The following is a 17,392-nucleotide window of genomic DNA, read 5'->3' as shown; positions in this document are numbered from 1 at the left end:
TGTGTGTGTGTATACACACATACATATATATATATATATATTTCTTTTTTTTTTTATTCAAGCCACAGTAGTTGCTACCAAGAATAGGCTCAGAAGAAAACACTACTGTTAAAAAAGTATTTTTTTCAACCAACTTGTAAGGATAATACAGAAACATATAAAACAGAGTTTCTTAAATCGGAGTTTTTTCAATCATAGAAACTTTTAGTAGTATGGTAAAGCTCACAGAACCCATTTCAAGATATTTTTAAATGCATAAAATAAAATATGGAGGACTACAAAGGAAACTAATTATGTATAAATATAATTATCAAAATATTTAAAAAAACAAATCCACAGACTGCTCACATAAAAAACCTCTAAATATATAATCTAACCATTTTTAAATCTATGAGGAAAATTTCAAATTATATTTAACAAGATTTAGGGATTTTTTATTATTTGGGTTTTAGGTTTTAAAGTTGAATGGGGATAAATATTTTTTAAAACTGTGCAAAGGAAGTCAATATCAAGTTGTTAAAAGAGGCATAAAAAGGTTAATGCTTTTAATAAACCCAAGAAAAGAGAAACATCAAAACAAATTACATAAATATAATGGAATAGCACTGCACTGAAAGGAATAATGACTATGAGGAATAGAAGAACCTGGGAAGATAGATATATGAACTGATACAAAGTGAAGCAAGCAGAACCAGTAAAAATATATATAAATGGAAAGAACAATAACAACAAAATAAAAACTGAATGCTATGAAATTATAATCATCAAAACTTTGCCTCAAATGAGAGATATAAGAAGAAAGAAACTACTTTCCTTTCCTTGATGAGATTAGAGACTGTGAGTTTGAAACCTTGCATATATTATTTGATTTGGCTGAATAACTGGTAACTTTTGTTAAACTATTTTTTTTATTTGTTCCTTTTTATAAGAACTTGAGTTGTCTGGGAAGAGAATAAAAGGACAGATTGAGAAAAGAAGATAAGAACTTTAAAAAAGAGAATTATTTCCCTTTACCTGATTATTCTTTTCTGTAAGATGCAGAACTGTCTCATTCTGTTTCTCCAAGTCTCGTTCTAAAGCCTTATATTTGAGCTTCCATTGTCTAATAGATTCCTGAGCCTTTGTTCTCAATTCTTCTTTCTTCCTCTCTGACTCCTGCCTCAAGGCCTCTGACCGTTGGAATTCGCTGAGATATCTCTCTGCTTCCTTGGTAGACTCCTCTGCTTGCTGGACCAACTCTCGGACTTGAGAATTAGCACGTGTCCGTTCACTCTCACATTCCTCATAGCATTTCTGAATCTCTGTAAGTTGTTCCAACATCCGCACTTGCTGTCTCTCCCTCTTCTCTAAGTCAGATGCTAAAGCCTGGGAATTAAAAAGTTATGTATCAATAAGAGTTTTCAGCATATTTTCATGTAAAAATAAATCTCTTAACATTTGTAACAATTGGAATAACGCCACCTGCTGGAGACTTACTCTAGAAGAGTTCCACCCATAAAGCGAAGGTCTTTGGGGGCAAGACCAGGAGTCTTTTCTTTGACGTCAGGAAGTGACGAGGGCTAGTGGGAGGAGGAAGGAAGAGACTGGCGCTCGGTCTCACTCTCTTTCCTGGGGACTCTGGCAGAGAAGGGAGCTAAAAATGTGCTCTCCCTTTAATAGATAAGAATCTAGGCCTTTCTCTCTCTCTTTACCAAATTCTTATTCTCCTTAATAAATGCTTAAAAGCCTAATTCTTGCTAAAGCTTATAATTTATTGGTGACCACTCATTACATATTTTAGACAGTTTAGCTAGAATTTTAGCCCTCAACACATTGATGAATGGAAATTATACCTGTTCAGTTTCACTGTCAGTCATTTTAAATAATATAAAGCTTTCTAGCTCTTCTAAGTGTATTTTACAGATACTATAGTTATAGGATTATTTTATGGGAGTGATCTAAGTTCTCTATTATACTTGAAGAAAAAATTAAAATGCATGTGCTTCCAAACAGGGTTGACTAAAACAAAAGCTTTTCTTAAACAAAACTGTGTTACTAAATAACCCTAAGCTTTATCCAACTGAATTCATCTCGGATTATAGATTTTGTCAGACTGACAGATCTATTATATTAACATTCAGGCTAAACATGAGTTTCTACTAAAATTAAACAAAAATCATTAAAATTATAAAGTGACAGATTATAATAGCATCATTATAGTCAAGGTCCATTAAAATGTTCATTTTGAAACTTGTTTATGACTTTAGTGATTTAAAATTAAATTGATATGAGGTAGAACTTGAGACACCAACCTGAAGTATACAAACTGTTGGTTTGTAATAGTATGGATATTTTAATACATTTTATAAAATTTAATAAATAAATGTATTCAAATACATTTAGACTATTATTCTCATTATAGAAGAGAATAAGTTTTCCCCTTCATATTCTCAGATTTTTTTAGCCCAGTTGAGAGAGTCCCTTTGCAAATTAGATCATTATTAAGTCATGACTAAAATCTTTAGTATTTGAAAAGAATTAGGAGGGTATGAAGTTGGCATACTTTTCTATAGCATTTTTTACTTAAATATGAGGGGGAAATTATATAACCATATTTAAAATAAAAAGGACAGATACCCTAAATATAAAAAGATTTTGTTAACATTATGACATATAATAATGTATATAACAAACATCATCTACATTGAAAGGCACTTCTTAGAGGTGACATGATAGTCAGCATTTACTGGGTTTCTCTGTCAAATAGCAGAGCCAGAAGTATCAAGGGAAGTTATGTTAGCTCTCATTTAAAATTTCTTAGAAAAATATCCTTAACATAATTTCCCTCATGATTAAAATAATATTTTGGATTTTAATGGTGCCAGGAATTAAAAATTAATGCCCTGAAGATAAGATCCATTTTCTAAATATCAAGTCTATATTAAGTGGGTTTGCTAGACTACTCTGAGACTGAAGAGATGATCCAATCCTTTATACCTACCCAAAGCAAATAGAAAATTGAGAAACAGTTGTCAAAATGGAGAAATTTAAAATGAGACTTAAAAAAACAGTACTCATATTTAATAAGACATTCAACACTTTGTGGGGTTCTGTAATAGGAATCATAACTGACTACCTAGCCCTTGTTCCAAATGCTTTCTGTCTTGAATGAACTTTATTATGCAGCAGTCTCTGCATAATTACTTTGTCAAAATAAAGAAGACATCAGTGAAATAAGAACAATTTGCTAAATCAACTGACAACCAGACTATGTGTGTAGATTCTTTATAAGTAAACTTTATAGTATAGAGAATTACTTTTTCTGTTACGTATCACATAACTAAACTTAATAATTTTTAAAATGTCCTCCTTGTTTTACTCAGTCATTTTCAGACCTATATGACTCTTCGTGCCCCTGTTTGGGATTTTCTTGGCAAAGATACTGGAGGGCTTTGCCATTTCTTTCTCCAACTCATTTTACACATGAGGAAACTGAGGCAAAAAGGATTAAGTGACTTGCCCAGGTTCATACAACTAGTAAGTTTCTGAGGCCAGATTTTAACCCAGGAAGAAAAGTTTTCCTGGCTCTAGACCACCTGGCCGCCCTTTGTTTAATGAAAGATGAGGGAAAACTTACACTAGTAAAGACTGAAGAAAAACTTCATTCTCTTAAACTATGTTGAAATGACTCAGAAGGTCATCATAAAAAAAAAATAAAAATGACATCAATCACACACCTCTCTGTTAACTTTTGGATTAATTTCTATTTCAAATTCAATTTCAATTCTTCAAAATTCACAACACCCATGACTCTCAGCAACACAACACTCCTATTAAACTTGGGCCTTTGTTTCAAGGTGTCAGGAAGAAGGAAATAAAAATCCTGCCTCAGATACTTAAAGCTACACTGCTTTGCCATTGCCACAGTAGGCAAGTCCCTGGACCTCTCTCAAGTTTCATTTTATTCATTAGTAAAACAGGGAAAATAATAGGACCTATCTCACAGGGCTATTGTGATAATCAAATGAGATATATATAAAATGCTTAGCAAACTTTAAAGTGTTATGTAAATGTCAGTTATTCTTATTATTCTACTTGGTTTTTTCCTCACTGGCAGTTAAGTTAGATTCTTTCAAGCTATTAGGGGTTTCATAACTTGGATGATCTGCAAATTGGAACATCTGGAAAACTTCACTGTCTTTAGAGAATTCTTTTTAACTCGGACTCTAAACTGGACACCTTCCATGACAGTGGCAAACACCTTTGGCAATCAAGCATCTCCCTGTTTTAATTTCATCAAAGAATCTTCTACAATTTTGATGCATGATATTATGTATGGAAAATATCTTGTTTAGAGGAGTACATTTAAGATGGTGGGTGATGGAGAAGGCATTTTGAAAACCATGAAGCACTACACAAATGTCAGTTATCATCATCATTACAAAAAGCTTCCAAAGTAGATAATATAAATATTAATGTCTCTATTCTACAGATGAAGAAATTGGGGTTCAGAGTGACTAACTGGTTTGCCAAAAGTCATATAACCATTAAGTGTTAGAACCAGGAATAAAATCTAAATGTTCTGACTCTAAATCAAGAGATCCTTACATTACAATAAACTACCATTCTATCAATGACTAATTGAAGACACTTGAAGAATTACAAGGAGCTGTATTTTTCTTATTGTCTTCAGCTGGGAGCATGATTAGTCAGGTGACATTTGAAGGGTTTCCCCCCCCCTAAAATTTTTAGTTTCTTGTTTTTAAATATATGACTGGAATGGGTAAAGGAAATAAGAGAGGCAAAAGGCCTACAGAATAATTTCAATGGCTCTGATATATTTCCTGGTACCATTGTGAGAATAAGAGTGAAACATGACATCTTAATTGGGATAAAATAACACCAGTCAGGTCACCAACTAGGATATCAAAAAGCAAGAAGAGATCATGCATTGTTATGCAGTAAGATATCTTTTAAACTGCTTCTTTTCCATTTCAATTCAATTTAAGCAATAAAGATCAATGTATCTTATTTTGATAGATTAGAGTCAATTTAGGCATAATTGAAAGTCCTAAAGAAGATGGTATAGATAATCCTCATAATCCTCACTCTCACCTCCCATTTGAAATTTGGCTGTTTTTTGTTTGTTTGTTTTTTATTGCTGCTCAATTACATCCATGCTTCATTTCTTATTGCTTCCTGACAGCTTATTCCATTATTTCTCATAAGGTGGGGTTTGAATATGTCACAAAAGACAAATGAAAGACCCCAAGCCCTGATAGATGTAGGAAGTGACTCAGAGAATCAACCAGAAGAGTGCCTTTAGGAGATCATGCTAAAATTGTCCTTCATCTTTTATCTAAACAAGTCCATAACCACTTCCTCCCTCTTCTACATTCATCCTTTAGCTTAGCCTTTTATGATCTGTTCTTCCCCTTACATTGCCTTTGGTGTTGTTGGAAAGATAGGGGCAGAACAAAGAAAAGAGAGTGACAGCCAGATTCTTGTGAAAATTCACATGAACAAAGTTCTTCATGAGACTTAAATGATATGATATACAAATGACTTTGATGTTATAAAATATACATGCTATAATAGATTTTTTAAAAATAATTCCATATTTCAGTAAATTTCCAAAACTAATGTAAGACTAATGTAAGATAATGCCTCTGCTAACTACAGATAACTAATAGAAAAAAGAAATGACATCAGTTCAAACTTCTCTACAATCCTTTGTTTTGATTTCTTTTTAAAGAAACCTGGGAAATCCCAAATATTCACCCAAAATAACTACTCTCTATAAAACCGCATTCATTTTAGAGGTCACATTTCTGATATGGTAAGGCTCGATTTTTGTGCCATATCCACTTTATAGTCATGGGAATCCCTTTTGTAATCATTGTATATAATTCATTTATGTCCATTTTATAAGGGTGAAATCAGATTTTGAAACTTTTAGTGAATGTAGGGAATCCAGTTTTTGTGTGTGTTATATATTATTCATATTTATGATTTATTTGATTAATAAGCTTACTTATTTGATAGAGAAGTTCTTGCTCAAGATATAAACTAATGAAAACACTATTATCATGAGGAAAAGGACCCAATTATCTATTTTATATCCATTTCCAAGAAGTCACTGATACAAAAAATTAAGAAGGCCTACACAGTTTTTAGTCAAATAATACAGGGAAAAGCAAAAGTTATTTTAGTAGGTAGAAATATAATCCTCTGCCGAATTAAAGTTTGTTCATATGGAAACAATAACTACTAGACTGTTGAATAATTCCACTAATGGCTGAACTAGTAAAGAATATTTAAATATATTGATGTTTATACGTTCCTATCACTATGAATATAATTAAACTATTAGCTCTTTTAATCTCAATCTTTAGTCAACTACAGACAGTACAGAAGAAGACTAGAAAAAAAAGACTAGTAGTCTTTAGTTACATATGATTTGGTAATGACAAAGAACAACTATTTAGTTAAATTGGGAATTTGGCCTATGCCATTTCACAGTAATACTTTAGTAAAGTGATTCTGAAATTTTTGTAAGATCCATTCTTTTTCTTTTTTTTTTCTTTTCTTTTTTTTTTTTTTGCAAGGCAATGAGGGTTAAGTGACTTGCCCAGGGTCACACAGCTAGTAAGTGTCAAGTGTCTGAGGCTGGAGTTGAACTCGGGTCCCCCTGAATCTAGGGCTAGTGCTTTATCCACTGTGCCACTTAGCTGCCCCCCTGTAAGCCCCATTCTAAAGGTAAAATGGGATGTAAAGAATATATGTGGCATCACAAGGATTTCCCAAAAGGATTTTGGGCAAGGTTGTGGAATTGAAAGATGAAACCGTATAGCACAATATATTAGAAAGGAGTAGATTTGAAGTTAAAGTACTAGGGTTCCAATCTCTGATTCTGTTACTTTCTGTGTGATTTTAGAAAAGCCATGGAACTTCTCAGGAATTTATTTCCTTCATCTGCAAATGAAGAGGTTAGAATAGTTAATATCTAAGGTCACTCATTGCTCTAAATTCCATAACTCTAGATGATTCACAAGTATTGCAAAAGAAATTCCATTTGGACATTATTTCAAATCCATAAATCAATAGAAAAACTAGCCTATAAAATATTTCATCTTACTACTCTTTTACTCTTATGAGATATATAAGTATTAATAGTCATTAAACACCTCATGTATATATACAAGGTATGAATGCTAGGCATTGGGGCAGGGAATAAAACTAAATCAAATAATGTTCCCAGTCCTTAAGAGCCTTGCAACATACTAAAGAAGAAAAGGCATGTAAAAAAAAAAAATGTCCAATAGCATTTATTAAGCACCCACTATGTCCAAGGCATTGTACTAAGCACTGGGGATACAAAGAAAGAGAAGAAAAAAGTTCCTTCTTTCAAGGAGCTCACAATCTACAAAATTGTATAAAAAATCCAACTTAAACAATAGAATGTGGAAGGTATAATAGAGAGGTATAAATAGGTTTCTAAGAGTTCATTTCTGGCCTGAGGATCCAGGGAGGTTTCAAAGAGGAATTGCCATTTGTGGTCTGCCTTGAAAGATGGCAAAGATAGTGACTTTGGAAGATTGACAATTAAGCATAGGTATTCAATGAAGCCTACTTTGTCAGACAGAACAAATACATTGATTTATTTTGTTCAGCTGTGCTACTTTATTACAAAGGAAGGTTGTGAAGAGAAGCGGAGTCATTAGTAACTGGCAATGATATAAAAACAAGAGGGTAGCAATGAAACTTTTTAAGGTAAAAAGAGGACATAAGGAATGACATTTATGAAGAATTCAGAGAGAGACAGGAAGACTTTATGAAGAAAAACGACATATGTATACACACACACACACACACACACACACATATATATATATATATATATATATATATATATACCAATGACAACATTCCAATTTTTTAAGACAGAAAGAAAAGAAAGTAAAGATTTGCCTTTGACCTCTCAGACTTGAGGTACTTAATTGGATTTTGTTCTCTCATCAATACACAGCATACCTCTATTAATTGAGTTTCAAGGTTCTGTCAAGTATATTCTTCCCATTGTAGAATAATTTTTTAAAGGTATTTTACCCCAAATCAGTTCTTTATTAAACTCAGGAAAAGTAATAGTTTAACGTCAATATAAGCGTAAGGTAACATTAAGTGACAAAGAAAAAAATCTCAAGCCAAATATAATTGAAAATACTGCTACAAAATCAAAAAAAATATACCTGTCTTTCCTCTCTGCTAACAAACATCGAAAAATAAAAACAGCAGGTGACTTGTACTATCAGCCACTTTCTCTATTTTAGTTAGTTTTGCTCAACTGTTTTCAAGTACTACATTTGGTTGTGTTTGTGAGTATATTGAACTGTATTGTATCACTTGTAAAAATGCATCAGAAGGCTATATAAAGTGATAGAAAAAAAGTAAGAAAGTTGAATTTCAAGAGGCAGAAATGGGACATTGTAGGCATAGTGAATGATGTGAGGAAAAGCAAGAAAGATGAAAGAAACACTTATTAAAAAACAAAATAACACAATTTTACCTTTCCTGGGAGTTGTTGCTAGAACAAAATCTGTCCTTCAAGGCCAGAAGGTCAAAGACAAGCCTTTTATTTCTGTGGAAAGCCTTTTTTATGAGGCAAAAGTCAACAAAAACAAGTGTCTAGAAATCTGAGTCTTAAATACAAATATAAATAACTGATATTATATGTAAATTCTCTTTTCTTCAGCTCAACTCAATTCCACAAATCTCTGAAGTATCCACTATGTACAAGGTACTGGAGACAGAAAGACTAAAATGAAAAACAGTCCCTGCCACCAAAGAGCTTCCATTCTGCAACATCATGGAATGGTGAGGGAGAGGAGAATGGGAAAACAACAACATGTACAAAGATAACTATATGCAAAATAACTTGGGGAGTGAGACCTAACAACAAGGGGGAGACAGGAAAGGTTTTCATATTAAGTAGCATCTAAGTTAAGTTTAAGAAGCAAAGGATTTTAAAGGTGAGGTAGGAATCACTTCCAGCCTCTGCAAGGGCACTGAGACAGTGGATAGGATGTCAAGGACAGAGAAGAGCTAGTTGGCCAAAGTGGCTAGAACAGAGTGAGTGAAAGTAAGTAATGTGAAATAAGCCTTGAAAGGTAGATGGGAACCAAAATGTGGAGGATATAAAATGCCAAGCTGATCTTATATTTTATCTTAGAGGCAATCGGGAGCTACTGAAAATTTATGAGCATGGGAATGACATGGTCGGAATTGTGTATCAGGAATATTAATTTGGCGGCTAAATGCAGGACAGACTAGAGAACTGAGAAACTTTAAACAATAAGAATGATACAGTAGTACAGGAGATAATGATGTCCTGAACAGGCACTCTGAACAGAAAGGTATTAGGGAAGTAAAATCAATAAGACTTGACTGTTGATTGGTTATGTAGCACGGAAGAAAAAAAAGATACAAGGGGGACTCTGAGGTGACTAGAAGCATAAATGGCATAATCAAGAGCTTTAAAATCCTTAGGTTTAATTCAGAATAACATATATAAATATGTTATTGTTAGGACAGATGTTTAAACAAACCCAAATTCATTTCACTCCAAAACAAGACAAATATTAAATAAACTGTGAATAAGATGGATTCAAACTCTTATCATGGTATGAAGCAGCCTGAAAAAAACATCAGAATTCATTATGTTTACCATTCCAAAGAAATTGCTCCTTTAATGTATAACCTTTTAACTTTTTTAATGTGCTGATTTTGATTATACATCTCTCTATCACCTGCCATTTGCTGCCTCCAGGAGATGCACAAAGGCTATATGTCAGAAATAATGAGTTCTGTAGCCTCTCTCAGTCATTACAAATTATTATTTCTATACAAATCCTGAGAGAAAATAACTGGTTCATACGAGTACTATCTCCTTATATTTCTTAATGAAAAATTATATCAAATTTAAGCAAAAGTACAGAAAATAACGTTCAATTAATTAAACATATTAGTCTCTTTTTTGAATAAAATAATAGTTTCCTTCTCATAAATGTGATGCTCATTATTATAGAATATTTTAAATACACATTTCTTCTCTATGTTAGACTTAAAACAAGAAAGGACATATAATTAACACATACTTCAGCTTCTCACAAAGGAAAATAGGACTATTGCATGAGGATTTCAAATGCTTTTATATTAATTTCTTATAACACTTTTCCTTCAACTTTGATATTTAACTCTGATAAACACAATGAGAAAATCTGCAGCTATCGATTCTCCAAAGAAGTTCTAACCAGATGAGGTTGGTTGGTGAGCTATTTTTGATGAAGGTGAAGCCACCTCATTATTCATATACTAGGAGCTACTATACATAAACCTCAATTATAAGGCACTATGTTCAAAGCTGTATTTTCCCTGGTAGCTTTTAAAAGAGCCCATCCACTCATAGAGTGGTGCAATAGATACAAAGCCAGTTCTAGGGTGCAGCAAGACCTGGGTTCCAATTCTTTCTCTAACATATACTGGCAATGAGACCCTAAGCAAGTCACTTAATTTCTCAGTGCTTAAACAATACAGCAAGTAAGGCAACAGAGACAACAAATCAATCTCTCAGTGCTCCAGAAAGCTAAAACTATAAATCAAAAACAGGTGTTGATCTACAGTTATAGGAGGAGTTTCCTTCACCAATGATTAGAGGCCCAGGGGGAAAAAAAATCTATTCACACACCTTAGTCTTCAGAAAATCCTTACCTATTTCACACCTATTCCTAAATCATATGACCTGCTGATCTCATGTGTGGCTTGAACTCCCCCTTAATATGAAGGGGATCCAAAAAGGGCCCATCCATTTTTTTCATCCTACTTGAAGTCCAGAGGGAGACTTCCATTAGCATTGGCTTTAAAGTCTGCCTTTCTCCAAAGGGTTGCCCCTGTCAGCTCTTCGATGATTATATAGCTCAAAAACCAGGAAGTGGAAAACAAGAGTTAGCAGAGAATTGTTGCTTTGTGATTATTAGGCTAAACTGAGAGGGCAGCTAGGTTCAAACAATAATATTTTAGTAAAATGAATAGAAATATCTCAGAGGAAAATACTGTAGTTCTTGTTACCCTTAACTTGACTATGTGGTACATAACCTAGAGAAAAGAGATCAAGATTACATAACTGGAGGAAATGAGTAGAAGCATTCTTTGAGCTGTACTGGCGAAACACTAACACCTAGACAGTGAGTAAAAAGTCCATGCACTTTGACTCGGGGTCCCCCTGCTGGGCATATACCCCAAGAATTCAAAAGACATAAAGACAGGTCCTACAGACACCATAATATTTATGGCAGAACTTTTGTGGAAGGCTAGTCTAGAAATAAAGTAGATGCCCACTGACTGGGGAACAGCTAAACAAACTGTAGTATATGAATGTAATGTAATACTATTGCGCTAAAAGAGGTGATAAATATGAAGAACACAGTGATTCAAAGGAAGTCTAATTATGAATCAGTGCAAAGTGAGGTATGCTAAACTAGAAAAATAATAAAATAACTAAAACAGTGAAAATGGAAAGAACACAAAATGAAACTGAATATTATGATGATAATGATCAAACTAAACCACCAAGAAGAGAAGAGAAAGTATCCTTCCCTCTGTTCTTTTTAGAGATAAGATTAAACATGTGCAATATTAAATATACTGTTACATTCTTCCTGGTCCAAGTTTCTCCCCTCTCCATTCTCCTCTGCACAGTGTTGTAGGGCATAATAAATTATAACTCCAAACTTTATTTCATGGTTTATGTTTTGTGGTGCTTATGACATATACTTTGATGTGTACAAAGATATGTTTGCTTCTTTTGTGATCAGAAGCACCATTTTTACTCTGAGAAATGCAAATGAATGATATTTGTTGCTATATCTAATTCATATGCAATATTATACATCATATTACTCATAATTGGGGCATTTCTTCCCATGAAAGGACCTTTTTGTGTCAAAAGTATATTTCCTCCTCCCCATAAGATATGATTTACCATTCAAATGTAGGATTCTAAGGGGAAAAGTTTTAAGCACCTCCAACAGAGGTCTTTCATACTCACTTGAAAGAACAATCCAAAATAAATCTTCCTGATACTGGCCAGAATTTCTTGGGAAGACTTGTGTTTATATTAATTAACTATTTTCCTGCATATCTATGTAATTTTAATTGCTTTTTGATTTCTTTTGTTTCCAAAAGCTAGCCAAGATGTTTTCCCCCTACTTTCAAATGATAACTGCATAAGTATGTACTCAAATAATAAACAAAATCCTCCAAATCCCTAGTGTTAGACAACCTTGAGTAGATATGGAAACATCTTCATATCCCAGTCTCATCATCCTCAATTAATTACTTCACTCAAGATCCTGAAGCCTATATTGGCAATTAGAGGCATATTGCTTCCCACTAATCCCCATTCTGTAAGCTCCAAAAAGGAGGGAACATCCCTAACATATTTCAGAAATGGAGCTTTCCTATACAAAAATGGAAAGCTTGAAAGCCACTCCAGAGGCTATCAAACCTCTACCACAATCCATTCACAGTTTTGGAACATAGCATCCCTCCTTCTCTGGCTGACTGTAAAGACTTATCCCTTAACAGATCTCATTTGGACAGGTAAGCCTTGGGCATGTTTTCTCCTTTCTCTTTCCCTAGTTCTGATGCTGGGACACCATAAAAACATTGATTCAGAAAGAAATCTTAGCAACCAAATTGGAAAAACTGATCAGTATTCTTGGTTTCAAAATTCCTTAAAGCCTTCACTTAAAAAAATGCTTACTATACATAGATGCCAAAGTGATTTTCCCTAAAAGTAGGTCAGATTATGTTATTCACCTACTCAATAAATGCCAGTGGCTCCCTATTACCTCTGAGGATCAAATATAAACTCCTCTGGCATGTAAATCTCTTTGTAACCTGATCCCACTTACTCTTTCAAGCCTCATTACATATTAAACTATTTCCTGCACTCTACGGTCCAGCAAAGCTGGAATTCTTGTTCCTCACATATCTCACTGTAAAGAAAAGGTCTCAACCTTTATTTTGCTGTTGTCCAAGCCTCTGTCTAGGGCAGTCCCCCCACCTCCCCTCTATTTTTTACAGGGCAATGAGGGTTAAGTGACTTGCTCAGGGTCACAGAGCTAATAAGTGTCAAGTGTCTGAGGCTGAATTTGAACTCAGGTCCTCCTGAATCCAGGGCTGGTGCTTTATCCAGTGTGCCACCTAGCTGTCATCTCTTTTCACAGTCAAATTCCTAACTCCACAATCTCACCAATTTCTGTGAGTTCAGTCATCTCAATGAAGATGATTTCCAAGTCAATTCATCTCTCTTAAGATTCAGGCCTACATCACCAATTAACTATTGTACATGACATGTTCAAAACAGAATTTGTTATCTGTAAATAGAATCTATTAGCAAATCTGAAAAAAATAGAAAAGGAAAGCTAAAAGAAACCACAGAGCAGCACAACTCTGAAATTTACATGTTGAGTTTTTTATACTTAAAAAGAAAAATAAGTTCTACATAATAAAGATTGCCAGTTTCATGTACAACCCTTTCTTCTTATTCTACAACATATATAGAACTGTGTTTTATTTGGGGTTTATTAAGTTCAAAAAATTTTTAAAAGAAGAAAAAAGTGATGTTCCATTTAATAAAAAAATAATGGAGGGACATGTATTAAGAATTTAATTTAGAAGTCTCATCAAAGAATCAAGACCAGGATCAAGACACCAACCTCACACCAAGACATTGGCATAGACCTTATTGATGTTCCTTCTCCCAGAACCACCTGTGTAGGAGAAGAGATTCTCCGCTTCTACTTGACTCTGACCAAGGCCAGGGAATTCCCAGCACTCCTTTGCCTACCTCACAGACAATGCTGACAAGGGTTCTTGCACTTAAGGTTCCACACTGCCCTAATCCCCAATTAATCCATAGGTCTAGAAAGCTCCATGAACTCCCCTTACATGGTTCAGGCCCACCACATCTTCCTTGGTCAAAGGCAAAAGAATGAGCCTCCATGCATCCTAGCCCCCAAATTTGAAAAGGCTGAGCAATGGGCTAAGGGAAAATTTGCAGCCCAACCCTATAGTCCAAAGAGTTCGCAGGGGCTAAAACCCCTTTCCCAAGAGTTAGGAACTCCCGGTTCTTCCTCCATCAGGAAATTCTGCCCCTTCTCTGTTCCCCAAACAATTCAGAGGACTCCATGCTTTCCCCTCCTTTCCCTACCAACAAGACAACTCCTCCATCCTGAAGTGAGACTAATTCCTTCCAAATGGCACAAAATTCAGGAACATCAGCTCAAATCTCTAACATTTTCAATACTCCCACTCTGAATAGAAAAATTAGTAGGAACTCAAAACTTTAAAATCAATAAGGAAAGGGACAGCTAGGTGGTGCAGTGGATAGAGCACCAACCCTGGATTCAGGAGAACCTGAGTTCAAATCCAGTCTCAGACACTTAACACTTACTAGCTGTGTGACACTGGGCAAGTCACTTAACCCCCATTGCCTCACCAAAAAAAAAAAAAAAAAAAAAGAAAGAAATGTTGAGTTTGAGAAACCTAAAGGACATCCAATTTGAGGTGTCCAAAAGGAAATTATTTGGCCACTAACCAAATGATGTGCATCCCTTGAGTTTTCAATTCTTTGTCATTGAAAAAAAAAGGAGCTGTTATAAATATTTTTGTTCATCTTTAGAGTTTATTTTGATTAGGTCTAATCTCTCCCTTAATCTACCTTCCCTTTTATTACTCCCTTTTCTTTCTCCTTTTCCCCTCCTGCTCCCCTATTATTTCTGTACCCTGCTGTGTGTGTGTTTATATTCTTCCCTCTTTTAACCAGCTCAGATGAGAGTGAGGTTCAGATGTCATGTGTTCTCTCCACCCCTGTGTCATTGTTTATATAGAATTCCACTTGTACAGATCCAATTAAAAGAGATAACTTCTGCTAAGCTACTCTCCCAATAGTGTATTCCTTTTTCTCTCCCTTCCCATTCTTCTTTAAGGATCATCAAGATATAACAGAACCACTCCCAAGCCCTCTGTCTGAGACTCCCTCTATGAACTCTGATGATGACAGGATGTTTGGGGGGATATATGTATCATCTTCCCATATTAGAATACAAACAATTTACCTATATTTAGTCTCTTATGCTTATTCACTCATTTTTTCCTTTTTATGTACCTCTTGACTCTTTGTTAATATTACAAAGTTTCTATGCAACCATAATCTTTTCATTAGGAATGCTTGGATGAACTCTATTTCATTAAAGATCCACTTTTCCCCAGCAGGATTATAACCTATTTTGTTGGGTAAGTTATTCTTGGCTATAAGCCTATGTCATCTGTCTTCTAGGATACTGGATTCCAAGCTCTCCACTCCTTCATAATAGTGTGTATGAAATAATGTGTTATTCTGAATGTGGCTACTTGGCACTTGAATTCTTTCTTTCTGGTGGCTTTTACTATTTTTTTTCTCAGACCTGGAAACTCTACAACTAGGGTACGATGCTCCTGGGAGTTTGGGGAGTTTCTTTCAGGAGATGACCAACAGATTCTATTTCTATGTTGCCCTCTGATTCTAAGAAATCTGGGCAATGTCTTCTATGATTTCTTGAAATATGATGTCATGGTTTTCAGGTATTCCAATGATTCTTTTTTTTTCTTTTTTTCTTTTTTTTTTGCGGGGCAATGAAGGTTAAGTGACTTGCCCAGGGTCACACAGCTAGTGTCAAGCGTCTGAGGCCAGATTTGAACCCATGTCCTTCTGAATCCAGGACCAGTGCTTTATCCACTGCACCACCTAGCTGCCCCCTATTCCAATGATTCTTATTTTTTCCCCATTAACCTCTTTTTTAGGTTAATTTTGTTTTTACTATGAGATAGCTTATATTTTCTTTTTTTTTACTTTATTTTAATATTTCTAGTTGCCTCATGGGACCACTGGCATTTATTTGGTCTATTCTAATTTTCAGGGCATCTATTCCTTGGGCAAAATTTTCTATCTCATATCAAAGTGTTAATTCCCTTTCCGATGATTTCTTCCATAGTTCTCATTTCTTTTCCATTTTTTTCTGCTAGGACTATCATTTCATTTATAAAAATATTTAAACTCTTTTAAAAAAATTCTTGCTTCATCTCTCCTAGGTATTCTAGTTAAATCTGTGGTCAAGATGTGTGTGGTTTTTTTAATCTTTAAGATGTTTTGGAACTATTCTGTCACATTATAGCTTTTCTATGGTCAAATTATTTTTCTCTCTCATTCTTCCAGCCTACTTTATTACTTTAAAACTGAGTAGTAAGCAACAGTTGGCAGCTGACCTCTGATCCTCCATCGTACACAAGTTTAGGCAGCTCTGTGCTGGATCTGGGAACTCTTCTTTCCCTAGTACACAGTCTCCCTCTGTGTTGGAATGATAGGCACAGTGACCTCCTGTCCAGACCCTGTCGCCAGTAAAGACACTCATCCTTGGGGCAGCTAGGTGGTGCAGTGGATAAAGTACTGGCCTTGGATTCAGGAGGACCTGAGTTCAAATCCAGCCTCAGACACTTGACACTAGCTGTGTGACCCTGAACAAGTCACTTAACCCTCATTGCCCCCGGGGCTGGGGTGGGGGGGAGACAAAAAACAAACAAAAAAAAAAACAAGACGCTCATCCATAGACCTCTCTGTATGTTTCCCTTTGCCAACTTGAACCAGAAAAATTATTCACTATGATTTTTTTCTTGGATTTTCTGATCAAGATTTGGTTTGATGTGCTTTGTAGATCTTTTTGGAGTAGTTCTAAATGGGGACTCAATGAACTTCTTCAACTTTATATACTTTTTATATAGCCTATATGTACCTAGATATTTACATGTTTTCTCCCCTATTAAAATGTAACCTGCTTGAGAGCGGAGACTTGAGGGATTTTTTTAGTGTATTTTGAGCCTTTTTTTTTTTGTAACCACAGTACTTTTAGTACAATTTCTATTAAAACACAGTAAGTAAGGGGGCGGCTAGGTGGCGCAGTGGATAAAGCACCGGCCCTGGATTCAGGAGTTCCTGAGTTCAAATCCGACCTCAGACACTTGACACTTACTAGCTGTGTGACCCTGGGCAAGTCACTTAACCCCCATTGCCCTGCAAAAACAAAAAACAAAAAACAAAAAACCACAGTAAATAGTTGATAAATGCTGATTACTGAGTGACTGACTGACAGGATGATCAACAAAGTCAAAATCAGCAAAGGTCAAGAATGATTAATATTGAAAAAATAACATAAGATTTGGCAATTAGGAGATCAGTAGTAATTTTAGAGAAAACAGTTTTAGTTGAATGATAAGGAGACAGAGGTCTCTATAATTTCAAAACTGATGATGGTATTCT

General features: G+C 34.8%; 1 protein-coding gene across 1 annotated transcript in view; it reads right to left on the bottom strand.

The window, feature by feature from the left end:
- CEP128 (centrosomal protein 128) overlaps window positions 1-17,392 on the bottom strand; it is a 235,161-nt gene that overhangs the window by 81,161 nt on the left and 136,608 nt on the right. The window contains exon 14 of the mRNA XM_043986021.1: window positions 1,015-1,365. Coding sequence (XP_043841956.1) covers window positions 1,015-1,365 — 351 coding nt within the window. The remainder of the gene's footprint in view (window positions 1-1,014; window positions 1,366-17,392) is intronic.

Source organism: Dromiciops gliroides, chromosome 2 (genome assembly GCF_019393635.1).
Source record: "Dromiciops gliroides isolate mDroGli1 chromosome 2, mDroGli1.pri, whole genome shotgun sequence".
NCBI classification, from domain to species: Eukaryota; Metazoa; Chordata; class Mammalia; order Microbiotheria; family Microbiotheriidae; genus Dromiciops; species Dromiciops gliroides.
The sequence above is the reverse complement of the archived record's forward strand: the minus strand, read 5'-3'. Positions and strand labels throughout refer to the sequence as shown.